Source organism: Manacus candei, unplaced genomic scaffold (genome assembly GCF_025592945.1).
Source record: "Manacus candei isolate 608988 ecotype Guabito, Panama unplaced genomic scaffold, ASM2559294v1 h1tg000028l, whole genome shotgun sequence".
Classification (NCBI taxonomy): Eukaryota; Metazoa; Chordata; class Aves; order Passeriformes; family Pipridae; genus Manacus; species Manacus candei.
Genome location: NW_026138076.1, coordinates 6,719,856 through 6,741,147, shown reverse-complemented (window position 1 = coordinate 6,741,147; position 21,292 = coordinate 6,719,856). Strand labels below are relative to the sequence as shown.

Below are 21,292 nucleotides of genomic sequence, written 5' to 3'. Positions count from 1 at the left end.
CATCATGACATATATTACATAAGTAGCCCAGAAATTATGTCATCAGACACATACATGTATGTTCTTTTACAAGTAATTTTAACTTTAATAATGAATGATACAGATCTTGATTTAAAAAAAATCATTCTCTAACCACAGAATCTCTTAAGTTTATTTTAACCATTTAACAACCATACAGGAAGAAAAAAAATTAAATCTTCTTAGTGTCCATTCCCACTGTCCAACATGTAGAATCTCTCCTCCTCCTAGATGGTTTTGAAATAAGAATTTCTTTTTTTTCCAGTTCTGCATATTGTGATGCACAGGTCTAAATCTATCCTTACAGGTTTGCTCAAAAACAAGATCAGAATTCACTAGGTAAATGGAATGGGTAAGGACCATGGGTTGCTCACAGGGATATGCAGGAGGTGTGGGATGTCTTTACCTAGGAGAGCTGGCTCAGATTAAAATGCTAAAAGAAATTTTCAGTGATTCAGTGAAGCAACAATATCCAATGAACATGAGCCAGCTGTTTTATGTTGCTGGTGTAGTATCATTCACATCCTTTCTTATAAAGGTACTGCTGATCCAGCGACACTGACTGGTGTGGGTGAAGAAAAAGTAGAGATGTTAAAACATTTTCTCTGGATCGATCTAAATCCAGACCCATATGTCAAATCAATTAAGATTCCATACTACATTCTGTTGCTGCTCATGGCAACACTCTTGCCAAGTATCTTAAATGGTTGCCTAGAGGAAAATTTCTCTTCTGGGCCACAGCTACCTTTTCCTTTCTATATTGCTGTGCTGTTTCATTTTTAGAACACTTCTAAACACAAATCAGATTATTGTTAAAAGTATCTTTGTGTCTCCCTTTATGCTCTGCTTAGATGATAAAACAACCGTAGCTATTTTCCAGTTATTTAATCTTTGCTGGGAAGAGGGAGCAGCTTAGAAGCCCATGACTGTTTCCAAAGACAGGCAAACTACTCTGTGTTCAGTCATTATTCAGCTGACTAGCAGTAACGTTTATAAACGTAAGTTGTTTTGACAGTGTCAGCTCTTTTTCTTTTAAGAAATTGATCAGGAGCAATTATGAGCCGTGACATAGTCTGACATGACATTATGATGACAGTTCAGCATTTCTAACATGAGAATATTTTATCCATTTTTCATTGTTAATATTTTGAAGTACACTTGAGTAGAAACCAAGGGAGTAAGTACGAGAAAGCCTGTGCATGGCCCTTAGTATACTTGGCCAGTTTCCTGTACAAAAGTTCACATCTAGTTTTAGAAATAAAGGTGAGCTAATGGGCTTACTGTGCAAAGCATCAAAGTGGACACTCGCAAAAATGGTGCCTAGCACTTGTAAAGAAAAGTAGCCACTTAAAAAATGCAGTGTCACTTAAAAAAATATCCATTTGAAATTGATTACTCTTACAGAACTAGGCCATGATGGGGGGTCAGATGTATGATTTAACTTGTCAATTTAAAGTGTATAGCAAGAGATTACAGTTTTTTGACCTCACTCCTCGCAACAGTCTATCAGCCTTAGGCAGCTGAGCTTCATTCACTTAAAAGTGTGATTAGTGGATTAAAAATTACTATATAACCTGGAGATTTCTACACATATAGCCATAACATAGCTCTTTCCCACACCAAGATTATCCTGCATAAATATATACTGTAATCAAAGAGTATTGATTAATATACAGAAATCTTTACCTTCTGTATAAAGGAAGAGCCAAGTTTGAAGGTTCCCATGGTCAGAGATGTTTAAGCACAGTTGGCTTGACCCTTTTAGACAGGGGTGGTGGAACTATTCAACCACTTGGACCCTGTGCTCCAGTCTGGCTATGAAAGTGATGGTGACTTGATACCCTGAGTTTGTTTCCTTGCAAACTTTCCTATGGTTTTATCACTCTGGAGGCAAAGTGATTTTCTCAGGCTTCAATATAACCCCGTTATGTCCTGCACGTGCCCTTCGAGGAGGTGTCTCTCAGACACCTTGCCCAGAGGGGACAAATGACATGTGTGCTTTGGCACTTCAGGCACAGCTGTGTGTGAATCAGGGTTGGCAGATTTCCTCAGCTGAACGTGGCTGTTTGTTTGGTGCACGTTCTTGTGTGTTACTGACTGCTTTAGACACAGGTATGTTACAGACTGCTTCAGGCACGGCTGTACTATGGACTGCTTTTGTTCTGAACGTTCTTCTGTTGTATGTCACTGACTGCTTTTGTTCTGGGCACATGCTTTTGTTGTGTTTTACTGACTGCTTTTGTTCTGCACACATGCTTTTGTGTGTCACTGACTGCTTTTGTTCTGCCCACATTCTTTTGTTGTGTGTCACTGACTGCTTTTGCTCTGCACACACGCTTTTGTTGTGTTTTACTGACTGGTTTTGTTCTGCACACATGCTTTTCTGTGTCACTGACTGCTTTTGTTCTGGGCACATGCTTTTGTTGTGTGTCACTGACTGCTTTAGACACAGGAACTTCAGCCTTAACACGAGCTCCAGTTTGATGGTGAAGGGGCTCTGCAGCCTTTGGCTTTCTATCAGTACCAGTAACATTACGTTTACGCCGTTTTACTTTCTGCTTTTTCTCTTCTTTTGGTTTTTCTTCAGAAATGCTATCTAGTAGTCCTTTTTCTGCAGCATAAGCCAAAATGTCTTTAGCAGGCACTTTTTTAGAAGAATATTTCTGAAAATTTCAAAGGAAACAACAATGAATCTAAGTCACAACACAGAGCTGCTCAGAATTTACTCCATGAGAAAACTGTGGCAGAGTCTAGCAGAAGGACTTAAGTCACATATGATAAATGCTAACCAAACTATTTATTCATGAAATTAAGAACATGACTGTTGTGTAAAGAGTATCAAAGCATTTGCTTCTCAGAAACTTTGTTCTCTACCACTCCAAAGAGGGGAAGCTCAGTTCCAGCCTCTGTACTGCATGTCTGACTTGTGGTTTAACCCCAACCAGCAACCAAGCTCGCTCATTCCCCCACCAGTAGGGTCAGGGAGACAATCAGAAGGGTAAAAGCCAGAAAACTCATGGGTTCATAAGACAGGGGTTACTTGGGAAGACAAGTGCCATCACTCCAAATGTCCCCAGTTCCTCCTCCTTCCCCCCACCTTATATACTGATCATGATGTCATATGGTATGGGATATGCCTTTGGTCAGTTGGGGTCACTGTCCCAGCTGTGTCTCCTCCCAGTTTCCCAAGGACCCCCAGCCTCCTCACCAGCGTGGCAGTATGAAAAGCAGAGGCAGCCTTGGCTCTGTGTAAGCACTGCTCAGCAATAACAGAAACATCTCTATTATCAACCCTGTGTTCAGCACAAATGCAAAGCACAGCCCCACACCAGCCACTGGGAAGAAAATTAACCCTACCCCAGCCCAAACCAGCACACTCCCACACTGACCTGCTCTGTGATGTGTCTGTAATAACATGCATATACATTACACGTGTGTGCGTGTGTGTATCAGAAGTAGTTACTAAAATACAGAAATGTTACCAGTAACATTAAACATGAATAATTTTCCCTATAATGAAAATCTTCCCTCATAATACATAAGTGAGGAATTCTCAGACTAAGTAGCAACCAGCTCAGCATCCAAGCATATAGAGAAAAAATAGGGAAGAAACTACTTAGAACTAGCTAAGAAGGGGGTTTCTGTAAACCAGAAATTTCAGTTTAAATTGTAAGTATGTGTTTTCTGCTTCATGGAGAATGATCATTTCCCAAATAACCTAAAAATTGGCCATAGGAGCAATTGCTTCTGTCCATTAGAATTTGACAAAAATTTGACAAAAATTATTCAAATTAACTACCTGAAACAAAAGTACTTGTTTCTCTAGAGGGATACAATATGGTAAACAGATGTACATAGCATGTTTAACTAAAACTCAGGGAGCTAGGTTAAAAATATTTTCTATTGAAAAGAAGAAGGTCCATAATAGGTAAATTAAAGGCTTTTCATATGTGATTCTCTTACTCTTAATAAAATCTTCTCTTCTAGTTTCCCCTAAGAGACAAGCTTCTTTCAAGCACTGTGATCACAGTATGACAGAAAGTAGCACAAATGACCAAATAAGATCTTCTATCATAAATTTGCAAGGAAATTTTAATGAGCCGCTCCTCCCCAACCCCACCCCTTCCTCTTTTGGTTAAAAAGCTCTTGCTTTTCTCAGACACAAGAGGAGAATGTTGATGCTCAGAGATGCAAACTAGCCCTTTAAGGCCTTTCCTCAGGAATTGTGCCAACATTTTTCCATTTACTCAGCAAAAGCGCCCTGCCTTTCAAGCCAGATTTGCATATGCCTTAGTTTGGGAAGGAAACATATTCATACCTATTTCACTCAAATTATAATAGTGTCACCCATAGGGTTTAAGAGTTTGTCTGCATGGACACTGCAAAATCCTGGTGACACATATAAAAAAATAACTTTACTAGATACCATTTATCATGAGTCTAATCAACCTATGTATTTCATTCCAAGGTATGACAACAATATATTTCCTCTTGATGTTGCTGGCACTGACTTGGATCATGGGCCTGCTCTGACCAGGAACAGCTCCAGAACAACAGGCACATGTTGGAAAACTGTGCTCAGCATAAAATTCCAGAAGTGGCACATTTCAACTGCTCCCTATCCTTTGGTCTTAAGACAACTAAAGAGCATCCAGGAATTTTATTTCAAATGTTCAATTTCATTCATTCTTTTGTGGAAAATTGCAGTAGTCATCTTCTGTGAAGTGATTTTAAATGGTAACTTCCTTAGCTTACCTCTCTTTCTAGAACAGCTACAAAACAGCCACTGGAAATTTCTGATGGCTCCATTTTGAAAAAAATTTCAGTGGAAGCCTCTGAATTGGAGCAAGTAGAAAAAACGGGAGGAATAAGCCTGTAAAAAATAAACAAAATACCAGGAAATCATATTTAAGGATATAAAAGGAAATAAACAAGGATGCATTAAAAGTAATTTCCAAATATGCCTTTCAATGACATAGCTTAATTTTAAACAACTGCAATTCAGGAAAGGCATAAGAATTCATCTTTTTAGAAACAATGGGGGTCTTTCCATTTTTTTCAATAATTCCCATTTTTTCCAATTAATGATATTAACCACCAGATAATAAATATGTATTATTATAATGAAAAACTTTATTCTTTCTCAGGTCTGCAATTACTGGATTATCAAGTTGTCCATGAAGTTGGGGAATGACCTGAAAACACTAAGCAGCTCAGAAATTGCAGAGATATTGACTTTGAGTTAATAGTATATGCTCATAATAAATAATATATCTAAGCTAAAAACCTTAGGTTAGCAAAATTTGCTAACCTAAAAATATTTTTAATAACTGAGTGATGTTCTTCCAGTTTTACAGTGCATCACTGGGGAAGAAAGAACTAGCCTTTTCTCATGTTTTCCTTGTATTCCAGGAACGCCTAGCTGTTATAAAGAGGCCCCAGGGACTTGGCTCATAAGGCTGCTAAACTAGTACTAAGAGGTCTCAGTATGGAAAAAACACTCTCAAAATGTCTTTTTGCAATTATAACCCACTTCCTTTTCACACTGCTGAGGAATATAAGATAGAGCCCCTCCTCAGTGCTCCATTAATCCTCTTGAGAGAGAGCTTTATTCAAAGATGGTTATGGAGAAATGCATATTATATTTGTAAGCAATATCCTGATTTGGCTGGCTAGTTCATTTGTAATGGAAAGTCTGCAAAACTGTTTGTTTCTAAGTTTCCACCATAATTTGGCTTTTTTTCTATGTGCCTTTGAACTTGATAAAACAGACTACAAGGCTCACATACTCCTCACATTATATGTCCTGTGACACAGGAGGTTTTTCATTTTACATCAGCTCACTCAATTAAAAAAAAAAAAGTGATTAATTTTTATTGATGTATACAAATTACTGTTAGCAGGAATCCCTTCAATAGATGGTCTGACCCTGAAAAATGATGCAGAAATTAACTCAATTTTGATACACCAAAGAGAAATGCATGAGTGGTTTAGATTCCTCTCTAAACACACCTGTTACAATGTGTACCCTTACTTAAGGTGAAGCCTTTGCTATAAACTGTCATATCCTTAAGGTAAACTCAGCTTAGCCTGTGGGTACATGTTTAAAATCACCCTTACAAGTGCACAGCCCTAAGACCAGCTGTATGATCCCAAACTCCAGCAGAGCCTTAATTTGTTCAGCACTACTCCAGTACTGCAGAGTAATTCCAAAAGATATAATGCACATAAGCACAACTGGTGTAAAAGTTTCTTGAAAGCCCTCGATTTTATTGGAAAAGGAAAATAATATTAAGTAGACCTGTGATGATCATACAGGATGTTTTATTAGTGTAACTTCCCTCTCAAAGACACTACTGTAAACACTGGGGCTAGTAATTCTGCAAGTTTTTTTCATTCCATACTGCATTGTTTTATACTGCATTGTTTTGAGTAGGTTCTCTAATTAATTCTAAGGAAAGTGTAAAAGAAATTGTTGTAAGTAATACATGCATCTTAAATGGCTTGAGCCATATAAGACATCTTAAGACAAGCATAATCACACTATACATTTTATTTACGGTGTTCTATTACTGCTGGTTACCAGCAACTTTACTGTAGTGAGAACTGTGCATGAAAACATCCAAGATACTGCATAACAGTGCAGGAGAAACCAATTCTGAAATTGTTATTTATGGAGCTCAATCAGTCTTCAGTCACAAATTAGCTCAAGTCTGCCAAAATCCTAATGTAATTTTATTGTCCCTTTCTGACCATCTGAGATGGCCTTGTATTTGGAAGTAAAAGTATAATTTGGTGGTTTGACAAGTTTCATGATGTTTCTGCAAAACACTGAACAGATTTTGGTTTGGCTTTGAGGGAAGGGGAGGTGTTTTACACAAGGGGGAATTTTTTCTAAAATAATTAAAGCTCTGAGAACTTTTTAATACAAATTCTGTTATATGTGTTACGAATGTATGTATTATTTGTGTTCAACTACTTTGGAGACCATTACATTCCAAGGTTCCCTGAGTTCTCCCCATAGTGTAATAGCTGCATAAAGATCAAGACATGACAGACTCCACAAAATTTCAAATTCCAAAGGAAAACACAGTTTACAGCAAGAGTCATAGATGCTTTTGGACTAGCATACCATCACTGGCAAGACAGGCCCTGATTTCATCCCACTTAATGTAAAAATTCAACCAGGCTAATTCAATTATCAGTGAATTGCAAAAAAAGATACATTTAGTTGCACTATGTCTTAACCTTATGAATAATATATAACTTTTCAAAATTCTTCAGACTGGCCACAGTTAACATTTACCATTTTAATCATGCAAAATTTAATTACACTGAATATCTTGAGCCACAGTACCTTTCCCTGCGATAGCCAATGTATTAACATCATCTAAGGTAATATAAAATCTAAAAATATGGTATTACTCTTCTGTGCTTTTGGCAACATACACTCTCTTAACCTGCATCTCGTAATCATCTATTGTATCTATGTGCAAGTGAGTGCCAACTGTTTGCATTTATCTATTGTGACTGAAAGGAAAATCCAGAAAGTACTCACCAGCCTTATAACGATTTCTCTGTCTGACAGGGGTGACAGCTGACAGGTTTTAACTACATATAAAGTATACATAACACATACTTTTTTCATATATACTTGTATTTGTTATGATTGCACAGGATGATCTCTTACTGTAACCCATCCTCCCCACAAGTCATTCATCTGAATACAGGGATGAGCAATCCTACAGCTAGTGTTCTTATTCTTCTATATTATTCTCACAATTTAAGATTTAATTCCTTTTTCCTTCAAAACTGATCATTCTAAGTCAGAAGCTGAAAGCATGCTAGCAAGTTCCCTGACTTCTAGTCTCCATTTTATCTTAAACTAGCTTCATTCTCTGAATACTGATACAATAAAAGCAATAGCTCTATCAGAAGAGTGTTATTTCCAACCAGTGATGGTTTCCTCCCATCTCAGTTTCAGGTGAACAAAACTATTAGATGAAAAAGTCAATAGAATACTGCTAAGTACGCTCATAAACATCAGAAAAAATGGCCTGACAGGCAGCAAAAACTATTGTAAATATTAATTTAATGCAAGACACATATCAGTCTGGGAGATAAGAATTATGCTATAATTTAAAGTTATACTTTAATTTTTCCATAGATAAAACTACTCATTCCATACCTATATGGTTGTCCTTTATCTCCTTCCACTCCAGATTCCAGTGCTTTTTTCACTACTAGTTCATTTTCTTGTGGGTAAACTGAACAAGTGCAGTAAACAATAGCTTGTACTTTGTTAACTACAAAACAAAACAAATTTTCTACTGTTCAGATTCTTCATACAGACAGTGGCTTGGTAAGGACTGAAAACATCACAAAAATTATGCTTGGATGTCACTTTTACCAATAAGAATATCCTCCTGCACACATTAGTATGCAAACTCTAATGGTTTTTAATAATTAAAATGTTAAATATTTGCAGATCACAGCACAAATTCAAAGCTGTATCTATCTTTTCACACAGCTACAAAAGGAGAGGGGAAGGAAGTGGCAGCATGCAGATGGAGTCTGACTACATTTGCAGCATTTCCAAATCAGAGTATGACTAAGTCACAGTTCTATACACAATGCTGAAGACTGGTGAACACTAGGACACAGGGACACCTTCAGATTGGAGGTGATCATTATTCAGGGGTTTTGGTTACATGCTTATTGTTAATTAATAGAGTAATCCATGTATTTTTAACAATGTAAAAACTGGTGATAGTACAATGGAATCGATAGTACGAGGCCCTCCCAGAAACTGGAGAACTAGCACACTTACATTTCAGTGCATGAATCAACTCGTTAAGCTGCCTCTCAGCAAGAATACTGAGTTTATCCTCAGACACAAATCCCTGGAAAAGGTCTCGTAGCAACCCTGCATCTAAAAGTAGAGAGTTGTAAATTTAGTATTGCAACTTAGTGTCTTAAAATTCAGTTGTTTGCAGAAACAGAGGTGGTTGTAGTGCAGTTAGAAGGTAGGTTTTACAAATTAGAATACCAAGGAGTGCCTAATTGATTTGCTTTCCTTCTTTACCTGTAATTACTGGTGCCTCTTATTTGCTTCTATTTAATGAAAATGTACAGTGAACAGACTTATACAAACAGTCAATAAAGGAATGTAAGCAAATGGAAAATAATATACATATTGGTATATTGAAATAAATTTTCTGCCTATAGTCTTTTTACTTTAAAAAAAAATATACATTCTGCTCCCCAGAATAAGCCTCAAACTTCATACTACCAACTTGAATCAGACAGAGAATTATGCAAGTTAATATATATGTTTTATAATAATTAAAATAAGGGTTTTTAAATAAAATGATACAATTTACTGAAGTACCTACACTGTCTAGACCACAATACTTGAATTTATTCATTTCTACCAGAAAGCATGAGCTTTTCTGTATCAAAAGTTACCTCTGTGTTCACTTAAAATAAACTCCATTGGATTGCCAACACCCAGTCCAGAGCATTGTGGTAGCAGCAAAATAACTTTTGCCTTTTGAAGTCTTCGGTCTGTTGGTTCAAGCTCAATAAAGTCTTCATGCAACAACTGAATATCTGCAAAATAAAGGAAGAACTCAACAGTTATGCATTGCAAGCAAGCCTACCTACAGGTGATACAATGAAGAGCCTGTGCTGTTACATAGATTTCTACAGAGTTAGAGCCTGCTAGACCCAGATCCTCCAAATTATAACCTGTGGATTTCAAATGGATTGAAAGGCTAACTAGACCTGCATCTTCCACTGAAAAGACAGCTGATGGGGTTGCAGGGTCTTGTTGCATTCTGTTCTGATCGTGTCCTCTGCATAAACTGGACAAGTACATGTGTTTTGAATTAACACTCAATCAGACTGAAAGCAACAGTCAAAGCACCAAATAAATGGACCCAAAAGTTCCCAGCTACCAGCTACACCAACTGCTATACAGTAAGTACTTCTATGGAAAAATTCATCTTGACATTTCAGGAGCTTCCATGTATAACATGGTTAATCTGCAGCCTTCAATTAACTTGACTGTAGCTGAAGAGCTGTCAGTACACCTTGTGACAAAAAAAAGTTGTTACTGCCCTCGCCAAGTCTTCAAAGAAGAGATCTCTGAATTCAGATAGAATTATGCTGTATTTATAGATATCACAAACATCTGTATTACAATACTTTTTGCATACCAACTGTTTCAGCACCTACTTTCACATCCCATATGACTGAAAATATTCCTCAGTTCTTCTTCTTTTGCTGAAGATTTCACACCACAAACGAAAATTGTGGACATGCCATGATTTCTCAGCACTGACATATGGGCAATGGTCAGATAGGAACCTGTGTGAGCCACTATAATGTCATCACCTGCATTCAGCAGCGCCTGTGCAGAGTGTACTGCAAGGCTGCGAGACTTATCCTAGAAAACAATGACACAAAAATTAAGTACAACCATCTATTTTGGTTTCTATGAATGTCAACCTTCTTTTCCAAATTAGCAAAGTATTTGTTTTCATAGGAAATGGGAAAGAAGGGAGGAAAAAACTAACCAGAGATAGCTCCTAACACAGAATTAAAGTACAAATCCAAACAGTCACTCAATAAATTTAAATAACTTAATTCTAAATAATACATTAAAAAAGCATAATATCTCTACAGGTGAAAAGAGAGAATGCATATCATCCCCATGAGGGATGAAGAACTCCTAACAACAGCCAGAAAAGAACAAACATAGGCCGCAATTCAGAACAGGCAGAATTAAGAGAGAAATGCAAAACTATTCACATAGCTCTTGACAATCATTACAGGAGAAATGAAGTCCTTACAGATCAAAATTTTGCTGAAATCTGAACAACACAGAGCCAGATTGGAATGCAGAAAACACAGGGACCACTCAAAAGGAGTCAGTGGCCTCATACCAGTGTTGATTAAGAAAAATCATCTCCATCAAATTACTTAAAAAGGCAAGGAGTAAAGATACTGACCACAGGTACAAGGTCTTGCACCAAATCTGACAAACACTGATAATAAATGGAAGGGCGGGAAAACGCTGCTAAGCCTTTAAGTTCACATCATTGTCTATGTACTCACAGCATTCAAGCACCACCCTTCCCCACCAAAGAGACAGAGGTTTTGAGAGTTTTCTTTCCTCATTTTGAATACTTTTAAGTAGTAGTACTCAGAATTTGTTCCCATCACCTATGAGGCTCTCATGTATTGTCCTTTTCTGTAAATCTTCTATTAAAAATATGCACACTGAAATTGAATATTGAATAGTGAATCACTATTTAAGTCAGGCAATGAATTTTGAGGCTAAAGTTTCCCGACAATGCTAAGCATCTAGTGAAAAGGCCCATTGAAATGTTTCTGCTAGGCACTCGAGAATCATCAGATAGTTCAGATAACTCGTGGTTGTGTGTTGTTGCATGGTTACTCCAAACCACTGCTCTACAATAGGAACTTCCAACCAATCTTGTCTGGAGAGTCTAATGACAGTAAGTCAGGAAAAAGACCAGTGGGGTTTATGGAGATCTAGGAACCACACTGCACAACATACAAAGAAGTGTGATCATTCCATCCCAAACATGCAGTTGAAGAGGAAGAAATACTACAATAGCACACCAATATCTACTAACTGGGGGAAAGCACACAGAGATACATCAGAACTTTCCTCACATTTTTTAGAAGTGAGACTGCCTCTTTGATCACTTTTTATATTTAATGTCAAGAGTTTTAAGATTAAATTTAAAACATTCTACTAACCTAATTGTACATATCAATTATAAGCATTGACATTTGCATGCTAAATTTAGTAAGTGAATGAGTTTGTAACCTTCTAATTACCAAAAATAACCAAAACCTTAGGAGACTATGTTGCTACCTGACTGATTTAATAGGATAGTCACACAATACACGACCTCATTCTAATGCAAAGCAATTACTTCAGTTTGCAGATCATCTGACTCAAGGGTGACATCAACTCACCTGCAGTAAGAGTTTGCAATCTGCAAAAAGATCTAAATTAAGCAATTCTTCTTTAAGAGAGGAAGGAAAAACCAATACATCATGGCAATGTTGGTCCACGGCATATGTATAATGGTCAAAGTCTGACACGGATTCAACCTTTGTGAGTCCCTTCGTCTCCAAATCTCTGATAACATCTTCAAGGCTGTTAACACACAACTCTGACCATTAAATATGCAAGAGTTACTTAAGCAATATAGTTTACATTGATTATATGAATTTTTTACTTCTGTTAGTGTGTGCATACATATGCATACATACATAGGTACAGAATGCCATACTGCCTGTAGGAGGGGAACTTACCATATTTTAGGCATATAAGTTCTGGTTTGAAACAATTAAGTTAATAAGTCTGATAAAATAAATTAAGAAAGATGTACGTGTCTCCAGAGAATGATTCAAAGCATCAAAACAGAAATGTCCATGTGCTCAGGACACACTGTAGTAAATTTACTGCTGGAATGCTTTAGTTCTTTCAATTGCTTTCAATTTAGCCCAACTCACCAATGATTTTAATGGCTGATAACCGAAAGAATCCTTGTGTAAATGTAATGAAGGCATAACTGCTGAGGTTAGCAATTCAAATATTATAAAGATTTAAAGGTATATGTAGCAACACTTGTTTGTTGAACAGTGCCATAGCGTTATATGGTACATTAAATGTGGGATGAATGCAGCAGCTTTTAGTCCAGTCTTATTTAAGGGCTGCAAAGTCACAAACAGAGTAAGACACATTATCTTCTAAGCACCAAACACTGGTCCAAGACCAGAGTAGAAAAACAAAATTCTTGAAAACATTATAAAATGGATTACCTGTCTAACAAAACAGATAACAGGATAACTTGGTATGGTTCATGTATCAGTTAGTACAGAACTGGGAACACCAGTTATAGCGATGTATAGACTATATAAAGTAGTCTACAGAATATAAGAATTTTTAAAAGTGTGTTTTTATTTCAAGTTTACACCATCCTTACAGAATAAACACCAGTTTAAGTATTGTATCTGTCTCAACACCCTTTGCCAAGATTATGGCTTACACTAATACATCCACTTTTAAAGATGTTGCCTCTATCTTCTGTCATCAAGTTTACTCATCCATATTTTTTTTAACTTTATTTCCTTGTTTTTTTTGGTTAAAGACCCACACAGGCAACAAAATAGTAAGAAAAACTGTTTCACAACCTTGTTACAGGGGATGAATACCATTACTGCAATATATAAAAACTACAAGCAAACATAACACAATGGAACTGGACTAATCAGAATTTCCTGTAAGAATTTTAAATTACTGGTAAAAATATAACCTGAGAATTCTAAAACAAGCACGGAGCAACCTATATCACTTCATATGTAAAACATCAATACCAAATGATACTTTAAAGTCCTTACCTTATTTTAAATGTGTTTATCCAAACATAGAAAGGTAAAGCAGAAACTCTTTGTTCCTGCTTCCATATGGTTTCTGGTACAAAGTGTTCAATTGAAAGAGCATCGTATTTAATGCGACATCGTGCCAGCGCAGCTGCCGCTTTGGTCCTACGACTACAAAAACATAGTCATAAGTTTAAGAAGAACATTTCCTATCCCAGACAATGGTAGATGCAAGGTAGTACTCCACAGCTAAGATTATTTCATTTAAATGCAGGTGGGACTGGAATTATGACAGGTGACTCTCAAATACATTCACTTTCTCAAACAGCTTAAAAAACCTCAACCCAATATATTCTGGAACTTCCACCTGTGGAATACAATCATGAGATTCATTCAAATGTTTGAAAATGTAAATACATACATGTATGTATTCGATGAGCATTTGATGAAAGCTGACCTGTTGTACAGAAACAACACCACCACAAGTATGATGGCAACCAGGAGTCAGAGAAAATATGCCCAGTCTTTTCTCCCCACAAGCTCTTGATACAGGATAATGCACAGCAAATAAAGATTGTTGGTGAACTACTTCAGATACATTACTTACTGCCCTCCAGCAATACCTTGCACTTAAGATATTCATGAACGTTTTGGGCTACTCTAAATCCAACAACAGCACAATTTTGTCTAATAAATGCCTTTAGAGTTCCTCATCTGACTAACAAAATAATAAATATAAAAATGTTTATTTTACGTACCCTCTTTTTTGTTCTAATTTTTAAAAATAATAAATATTTAACAAAGTTCCATAATAGAAGTACTGCTAAATAGATGCATGTTATTCCATTCCATGACCTCTTGATTCTATTATACTCATATTTATGAATATTTACTGAATATTTAATTTCTCTCCTAAAATTGTATGATAAGTTTCAACAATGCCAAAATACGACGCTAGTAAAATAATCCATAATATAAGGATGGTTTGTTAGCTGTATTTTTCTTAACTATATAAATATGAAAGTTTCCCTTCAAACTAGGCTCTCATTAAAAATTTAAAAAGGCCACAAGATTTGAAAATAAAAGACATGCTTAATAACTATTATTAAAAGGTACTGGTTATACAAATCTGCATTTTTGCTAATATATATCAACAAAAAAAGCTCTGTGCACATATACCTATATAAATAATGCCCTATTTCCTGAACTTCTTCTACAGGCTCCTCTTCGTCAAAAATCTTTCGTGCTTCAAACTTGCGGTCTTGTAGGTCATAAAGCATCACAACAAGCAAGCTGGTCAACTCATCCGGCTGCAACAGAAACGCATCTGGATAGCAAAAGTGACACAAAGTGTACCTTACTTCTGCAAAAAATCCATATCAAACAGCATTCTCCTGTGTAAGAGGCATTAAAAACTCCAGTGAAATGCTTATTTGTAAGGACACAAAAGTAATTCCTTATGGAGAGCTAATAAAACACTGAAGATTGTGGTTTTTTAAAACTCAAAATACACATTTTGTAAGTTATTTAGCTTATCAAAATTAAAAACATTCTCCAAACACAGATAAAACACTACATCTTAACAACTTCTAATGTTATCAGCATTGAACCATTGAAATTGTTTTCTCCTTGTTAAGGAATTGAATAGTAAAGCTAACAAAAACTTCTTGTCTAAATTCATCTCTTGTGGGATTCTTCTGTATGTAGTAACCCATAAACTCAATTGTAATAACTGTTCTGCTGTTGGGATTTATGTAAAATCTCCTTTCCATGTCTAAATTTTTACATCAGGGAGCATCACTGCTTAAGGACAGTAATTAACAGCACTTCTGTTACTATTGTCGACTTCTTTCCATGAAATTCCTACAGTTATTATGCCTTCTAAAATGCTAAACTTCTCACAAATATGACCAAAATTAGTTAGAAAACTCAAGTTGTTAGGGAAATACCACCAAACACAGAATGTTAGCATGTAAGTCTTACTTCCTTACAAAAACAAGCGAAAGATGTGTTGGATCATTTGCCTGCTCACATCAACCTCCACAAATAACATCAGTTCAAGTTCATCTTGCAATTTGCATAGCCATCTAAGACTAAACTGGAAGGAACAGCAAACTACTCTGTAAGGTCTAGAATTTCTTTTCATGCCAAAGCAGGAAAGTATGTTCAGAGAGTAACCTAGACCAATTTTTGCCAATACAATATTTGTATACAGTATGGTTTGCCCAGGAAATGAAATGTGGGTTCAATGCATTTTTTTTGTCTGATGGGATTCTCTCCATGGTTTCTAACTCCCAAGGACAGGAAGGATACATGATTTTTTTTCCCTGCTCGCAAGGGGACACAGATGGAAAGGAAAGCACATGGGCAATCTGACTGAGCAAGTACTACCCTGCAGTAAAGAGACAGAGGCTTTGGACAACTATCTAAAACAGCCAGCAATATTTCAGTCTGAGGTTGTCATATAGTTCAAAACAACAAAGGTTGCTTTGAAGAGTGTTGCAGAATCCTCAGAAAAGATTCTAATTACATCAATGTAGAAAATATAAAATTTATTTCCTCACAACAACATTCACTTACTATTGACTGGCATGGGTAAACACCACTATCTAACAATATTTCTTCAAGAAGATCTTGATCTGCGAAAAAAAGAAAATGCTGACAAGTTATGCTATGAAATCTACAAAATTCTAGGGAAGAAAAAGAAAACCTGATAAATCACTAAATTGTAAGTTTAAAACATCATGAAAATTAAGGGCAAATTCAATCATGAAGAATAGCAACTTTATATAATTCCTTTACATGAAAACGTATAGGGTTTAAATGTTTGATTTCACAAAAGGCTAATAACACAGCTATATTTAACTATTTGAGGCATATGAGTAGTCCTGTAATAACCTGCAGTTTAACAAAGAATTCCTCAGATCTCTGCTGTCAGAGATCAACATGTTGCTTTCCTGTGTTTTCCCTGCTGCACCATTTCTGTTGGCAATTGTTGGAAAAGTTTTGTACTTACATTTTAGAGCACTGAAAGCCAGTTCATAAGATACACGCCTGGAATGCTCATCTTTAAAAGCTAGCACGGGAGATTCTGAGTTATCGCCGTACCGCACCAGCATTTTATCCTTACTCTTTTCAGTATGAATGCCTTGAAAAATCTTAGCTGCATTCATGTATACGGAGTCAGGATAGCCATCCTTCTCAATCAGAGTCACTGTTCTTTTTGCAACGGATCCTTTTTCATCTGAAATTTTAATTTCACTCAAGTCCGACGTATCATTTATAACATCCTCATGTGAAGATACCAAGTTACTTTTAGAACCTGGCATTTTTCCAGTTGTTGACTGTGTAAGTGCAAGTCACAGTCCTGCTGCCTCTACAAAAAAAAAAAGTTTGCACTGAATCATGAAATTTTCTTTTGCTAGAATAAATTTTCCCTTCATTTTCAGGTTTTCAATAAAACTTATTTTCTTTTTTAGGCACTAATGCTGCAAAAACATGTATCACCTATACTTGTATACATCTATCATCTTACAGTATACAGAGAAGTATTTATAAGTTTTCTTACCTTATTTGTTTTCACCAATGCCAGTGCAAAGACTGTTATTTGTTTCAAAGAAGTCAGTGCTTCACAATAAATGATCTTAAACAGACTGTACAGGGAGATCTGATTCTCTGTGTCTAATAAGAAGCATTAGTATTGTGGACAGAATAGAATCTCTTACTAGGAATTCTCTTTTAAGAAAAAAGACACCACTGAAATTTCAAAGTAGACATCATATCTTCCAAAGAAAAACCATCTTGAAAAGAGTTGCAGTGAATTCCAAATGTTTGTCCACTAACTTCCACATCTGTTCTTAAAAGCAGAAAAGAGAGATCACCTAAGTGTTACATATTTAACACAATACCTAAACAGCAGAATTTTAAATGCAGGAAACCATTCTGAGAGTTTCTGAAGGTATTATCCAACTCTCCATAATCCCATGTGCATTTCTTAAATTCTCTACACATCCTACATAAACAATAAAATAAAAACTACCTTCCCCAGAGATGGAATGGGGTTTCAAGAAAAAGAAAAATAAAAAGGCCCAGTGTTAGCTGAATGCAGAAATATGTTAAAGTCCCACGTAAAACACACCTAAAGTATTGGATTTACTCTACTTGCTCTGGTTGTTATAACATGCTTTTATGATAACACTGGGAGGTGTTCAGAAGAAGGCTAAGCCAGAACAAATTTAAAGATAGAATTAATATTTATTTTTTTTAAAAATCAAACTAGTCGTAATGTCTGGGGAAGAATAATACAAGAGAACTGTGAGGAACTTAGCAGCTTTAATACAGAAAGTCAGGCATGGATCTGGTGCTGATAAATATTTTAGAACTAACAGCATAAAACAGCAGATTTTGGGGGGGTTGCCAGTCTGGGGGAAAAAAAAAAAAAAAAAAAAGGTGATACTCTGATCAAATGGAAAGTATCTTCCTTTTGCTACATAATTTAGTTCAGCAGCATTCTCAAGCTTTTACCCAACACCCCTCAGGGTAAAATACATACTTCTCAGGCCAGACATACTTGCTCAGCACGCTTTTTTTTCCTCTTCCCTTTCCTGCCCACCATCACAATAAACCATAGTGGCAACACTGGATGGCAGCACAGAGTTGGAGGGGAAAGAAGGAATGCAAGTTGTTGCTTTTCCAGCAGGCAGCCATGAAATGCCCCATACTGAGCCAGCACTCCCCCATTTGAACTCCCTTTCCCGAACACTGGTGACACTCAGCCCATTTCTCCCCTCTCCAAGACCAGCACAAGTCAGTGTCCAACCAGCCCAGCATGCTCCAGACAATGGACCAGTGTTCCTTCCTGAATTCTGGCAGCTCACCTGGAGGAGGCCACATTTCATTCTCCTTCCCCAGGATTTGCTCTCCAAAACTAAGTACTGCTAACACTATCAAAGCAATTATTCCCATTTCTTTACAAAGGCAAATAGTTTCCTCTGGTGGGAGCTTAGCTCCAACGTCTCTGGTGTTAGATGCAGCACTGATGAATCCATGGAGCAAACTTGTATGAAGCTATATTGAAACAGAACAAGCAGTGTTATCAAAAGAAAACACTATTCTTCACTAGAATAAAGTACCAGATTACCTAAACCAAACAGAAACTCTTGTGCTTAGAAAAGAAAAAAATCATAAATACTTTCAGGGTCTTTTAAACTAATTTCACCAGCAAACTTGTATACGACTTCACAGAAACATGGACACCATCTAAAGGGACCTGGAACTCGAACCCCTTCTCCAGGTGAACATAAATATTCCTGTTTAGAATATGTAGCAAGTGAACTATGTCTGTGGTGTCAGGACTTTGAAGACTTGAAGAGTTCCCAATTACTCTTTGTGACTTCTTTGCCACAGCCGACTTTGCTGAGCCACAAGATACACTGATATTAGGATGATGTGATGAATATACTTTTCCAAAAGATAAATGTCACCCTAACAAAGATGAGATGACAGTGTTCCGCCCTGTGCAGATACACTGCACAGCTGCAACACCGTAAATCACTGCCTGGATTACTGAACACTGTGCCAAGCAGAGTACACCAAGTGTGATTAATATGAAGCTCAGCTGGGAAGAAGAGCTTCTCAGAGAAGAGAGAAAAGATCCTGCCTTTGTTTGTGGAAGAAATGAGTCGGATCTCAAGCAGATTATGCAGCTGATGGGGAAAAAACCTTTAAAGGTCCCAAGGAAGCTATCACACTACTAAAACAGAATGGCCTTCAAAGTTCAGAAGGATTTCTTTTTCACTGTTTAGTTAAGAAATTTTTCAAATGAAACATGAATCTGTTGTGTTACGGGGTCACTAAAGCAGATGGACATATAATGTGAAGACAGAAAACATAAAATAAAAGTTTATAATATTCCTGAGTCATACACACACTAAATCAACCTTATTTGGACCCAAATCCAGCATCTCTCCATACAGTCTTAGCACACTGATTCCATGTTAAAAATATGTACATACTCTCTGTGATCTGGCTAACTAGAGGTAAAAAGCAAACACTTGTTGTGGCAATAAAGTTTCCAAGTTCCTGCCAACGTACTTCCATACTGTTTTCCTTAAGCTTGATGAAATTTACAAGTTAGAGTAATAATAGGGAATGCAAAAGAAGGGAACTTAAAGACATCCATGACTAAGATTTAGGTAACGGCTACTGGGCAGCTGTTCTCCATGACACCTAGAGTTCCTGTGGTAAACAGCACCTATCTCAGGACGATACTGGTTGTGAAAGCACAGAAAATAGACAAGAAAGTTTCTCCCCACTTCTGCTTCCAAGTCACAATCCACTAAATTCATGACAATGATCAGGACTACTCACTGTTAAGCACAACAGTTCAACAAGTACTACTAGTAGCATCCCAAGGAAAAAGGGGAGCTTCTTTCTTACCTTATCTGTGCAAAGGATGTACAAAACTCTCTTCCAATCACAGATGCAGACAAACTCCCATAACACAAATTACTGTATCCACATACAAACAATAAAGATAAGAAGACTGCAGATTTCAAATAGCAGAGTGCGAACTAGGGGTGAGACTGGGGAACTAAATTGGACTATACTGCTTTAAAGTCAGGCAGTGTGAGGTACGAGGCCTGGAGGCATTCACATTTCTTCCTATCTTTTTTACACCCAAAGATTGAGCGGAGCTCTCAGCTGCTCTGATAGGCTCTGTGTTTGAAGCATTCAACACATCTAAGATTAAGCCCACAGGAAATCCACTGGAAGAACACCTGAAGAGAACATGGGTGAGAGAGAACAAAGACTTCATGCTCATGCTCTGAGAAAGCTCTTGAACAAGATGTTTTAGTTAACCTTTTATTGACTCCCTGGACGTGGCTCCTCACACACCAACAAACAGTAAATCCTTGACAGCCATATATATACACAGTAGTTTTTGTCTTACTAACTCTATGGGTACACATGACCCCAGAAGTCTCCTAACATCAACTGCAACTGTCTGACACAGAACTCCAAAGCCTCTGCTCTCCCCAGCTACAGTCAACTAATCTGGAGGGGACGGGAGATTAGTGAGTCAGGAAAAGAAGTCAGCCATGAGACCATTCCCCAGCTCCGCTTTACTTAGGAGAAACAGCTCAAGTCGACTCATAGGACAGATGTACAGCAGCTAAAAAAAAAAAAAAAAAAGAAGAAAAAAATGGGGAGGGAAAAAACGCTACTTCTTTGTATAAACAGCCAAAACGTTCCGAGATTGCCTTCCCTGGGCCGGGACCTCGGGGCTCGTACCCGGCCAGGCCGCTCCGCCCGCGGCCCCTTCGGGGCGCTGCGGGACAGAGGGCGCTCCCTGGGGCTGCGGGCACCCCTCCTCGCCCATGCCGGGCAGGGCTCGCCCCACGCCCGGCAGGGCAGCCGGACCCCCGGGCCGCCCTGCCGGCGGGGCCCGCACGCCCCGCTCGCCTCACCGCCCGGCCGAGCCGCGGCCCAGACGCACCTGCGGGACCGCTGGGGTGGGGAAGGGGCGCCGCCAGCGCTGTGCTCCGGCGGGGGGTCCCCCTGCCCAGGCCCCCCGCCAGCCCCCTCTGCCGGGCCGGGCATGGGCTCAGGCCGCGGGGCCGGGGGGCGGCGGGGCTGGAGCCGGAGCCGGAGCCGGAGGCAGCGGCGCCCGCTCCCGGCCGGGCGCCGAGCGGGGCCTGGCGGCCGTGCTCCATCCCCAGCGGGCAGGCCGAGCCCCTCACTCCCTCAGGATCCACTGGGAGGCACGAGCAGCCTGGCAACGGCTCGCCCGGGGCTGGGGAGGGGGAGTGTGTAACACACAGGTGTTTCCCGAGGTTTCCCTGAA

General features: G+C 38.1%; 1 protein-coding gene across 8 annotated transcripts; it reads right to left on the bottom strand.

Moving 5' to 3' along the window:
• Positions 1-133: 133 nt before the first annotated feature.
• Positions 134-21,220, bottom strand: NSUN7 (NOP2/Sun RNA methyltransferase family member 7). Of its 8 annotated transcripts, none has more exons than XR_007904895.1 (12): positions 16,463-20,809; positions 16,027-16,085; positions 14,626-14,756; positions 13,465-13,617; positions 12,034-12,217; positions 10,258-10,468; positions 9,487-9,630; positions 8,849-8,950; positions 8,207-8,324; positions 4,774-4,891; positions 1,705-2,681; positions 134-580 (listed from the first exon to the last, which is right to left on the bottom strand). XR_007904895.1 is itself a non-coding variant. In XM_051789985.1 (12 exons), exons 2-12 carry the CDS (start codon positions 16,773-16,775, stop codon positions 2,163-2,165), a joined length of 2,052 nt encoding a protein of 683 aa, XP_051645945.1. In that variant the 5' UTR covers positions 16,776-20,620; positions 20,945-21,220; the 3' UTR covers positions 134-2,162. The 8 variants fall into 8 exon arrangements, 7 of the variants coding, with proteins under 7 accessions (XP_051645945.1, XP_051645947.1, XP_051645949.1 ...); XM_051789985.1 differs by adding an exon at positions 20,945-21,220 and having other exon boundaries at positions 134-2,681; positions 16,463-20,620; XM_051789987.1 differs by adding an exon at positions 20,945-21,220 and having other exon boundaries at positions 134-2,681; positions 16,463-16,822.
• Between the last annotated feature and the right edge of the window lie 72 nt (positions 21,221-21,292).

What these genes read in the sequence shown, in the direction of transcription:
- NSUN7 (XM_051789985.1), bottom strand. Translation starts at nt 16,775, where the DNA reads ATGCCAGGTTCTAAAAGTAACTTGGTATCTTCACATGAGGATGTTATA. An exon ending in GGCTTTCAGTGCTCTAAAAT is followed by an intron (nt 16,086 to 16,462) that starts GTAAGTACAAAA and finishes TTTTTTTCGCAG; the next exon opens with ATCAAGATCTTCTTGAAGAA. An exon ending in GTTGATTCATGCACTGAAAT is followed by an intron (nt 8,325 to 8,848) that starts GTAAGTGTGCTA and finishes TTTGTTTTGTAG; the next exon opens with TTAACAAAGTACAAGCTATT.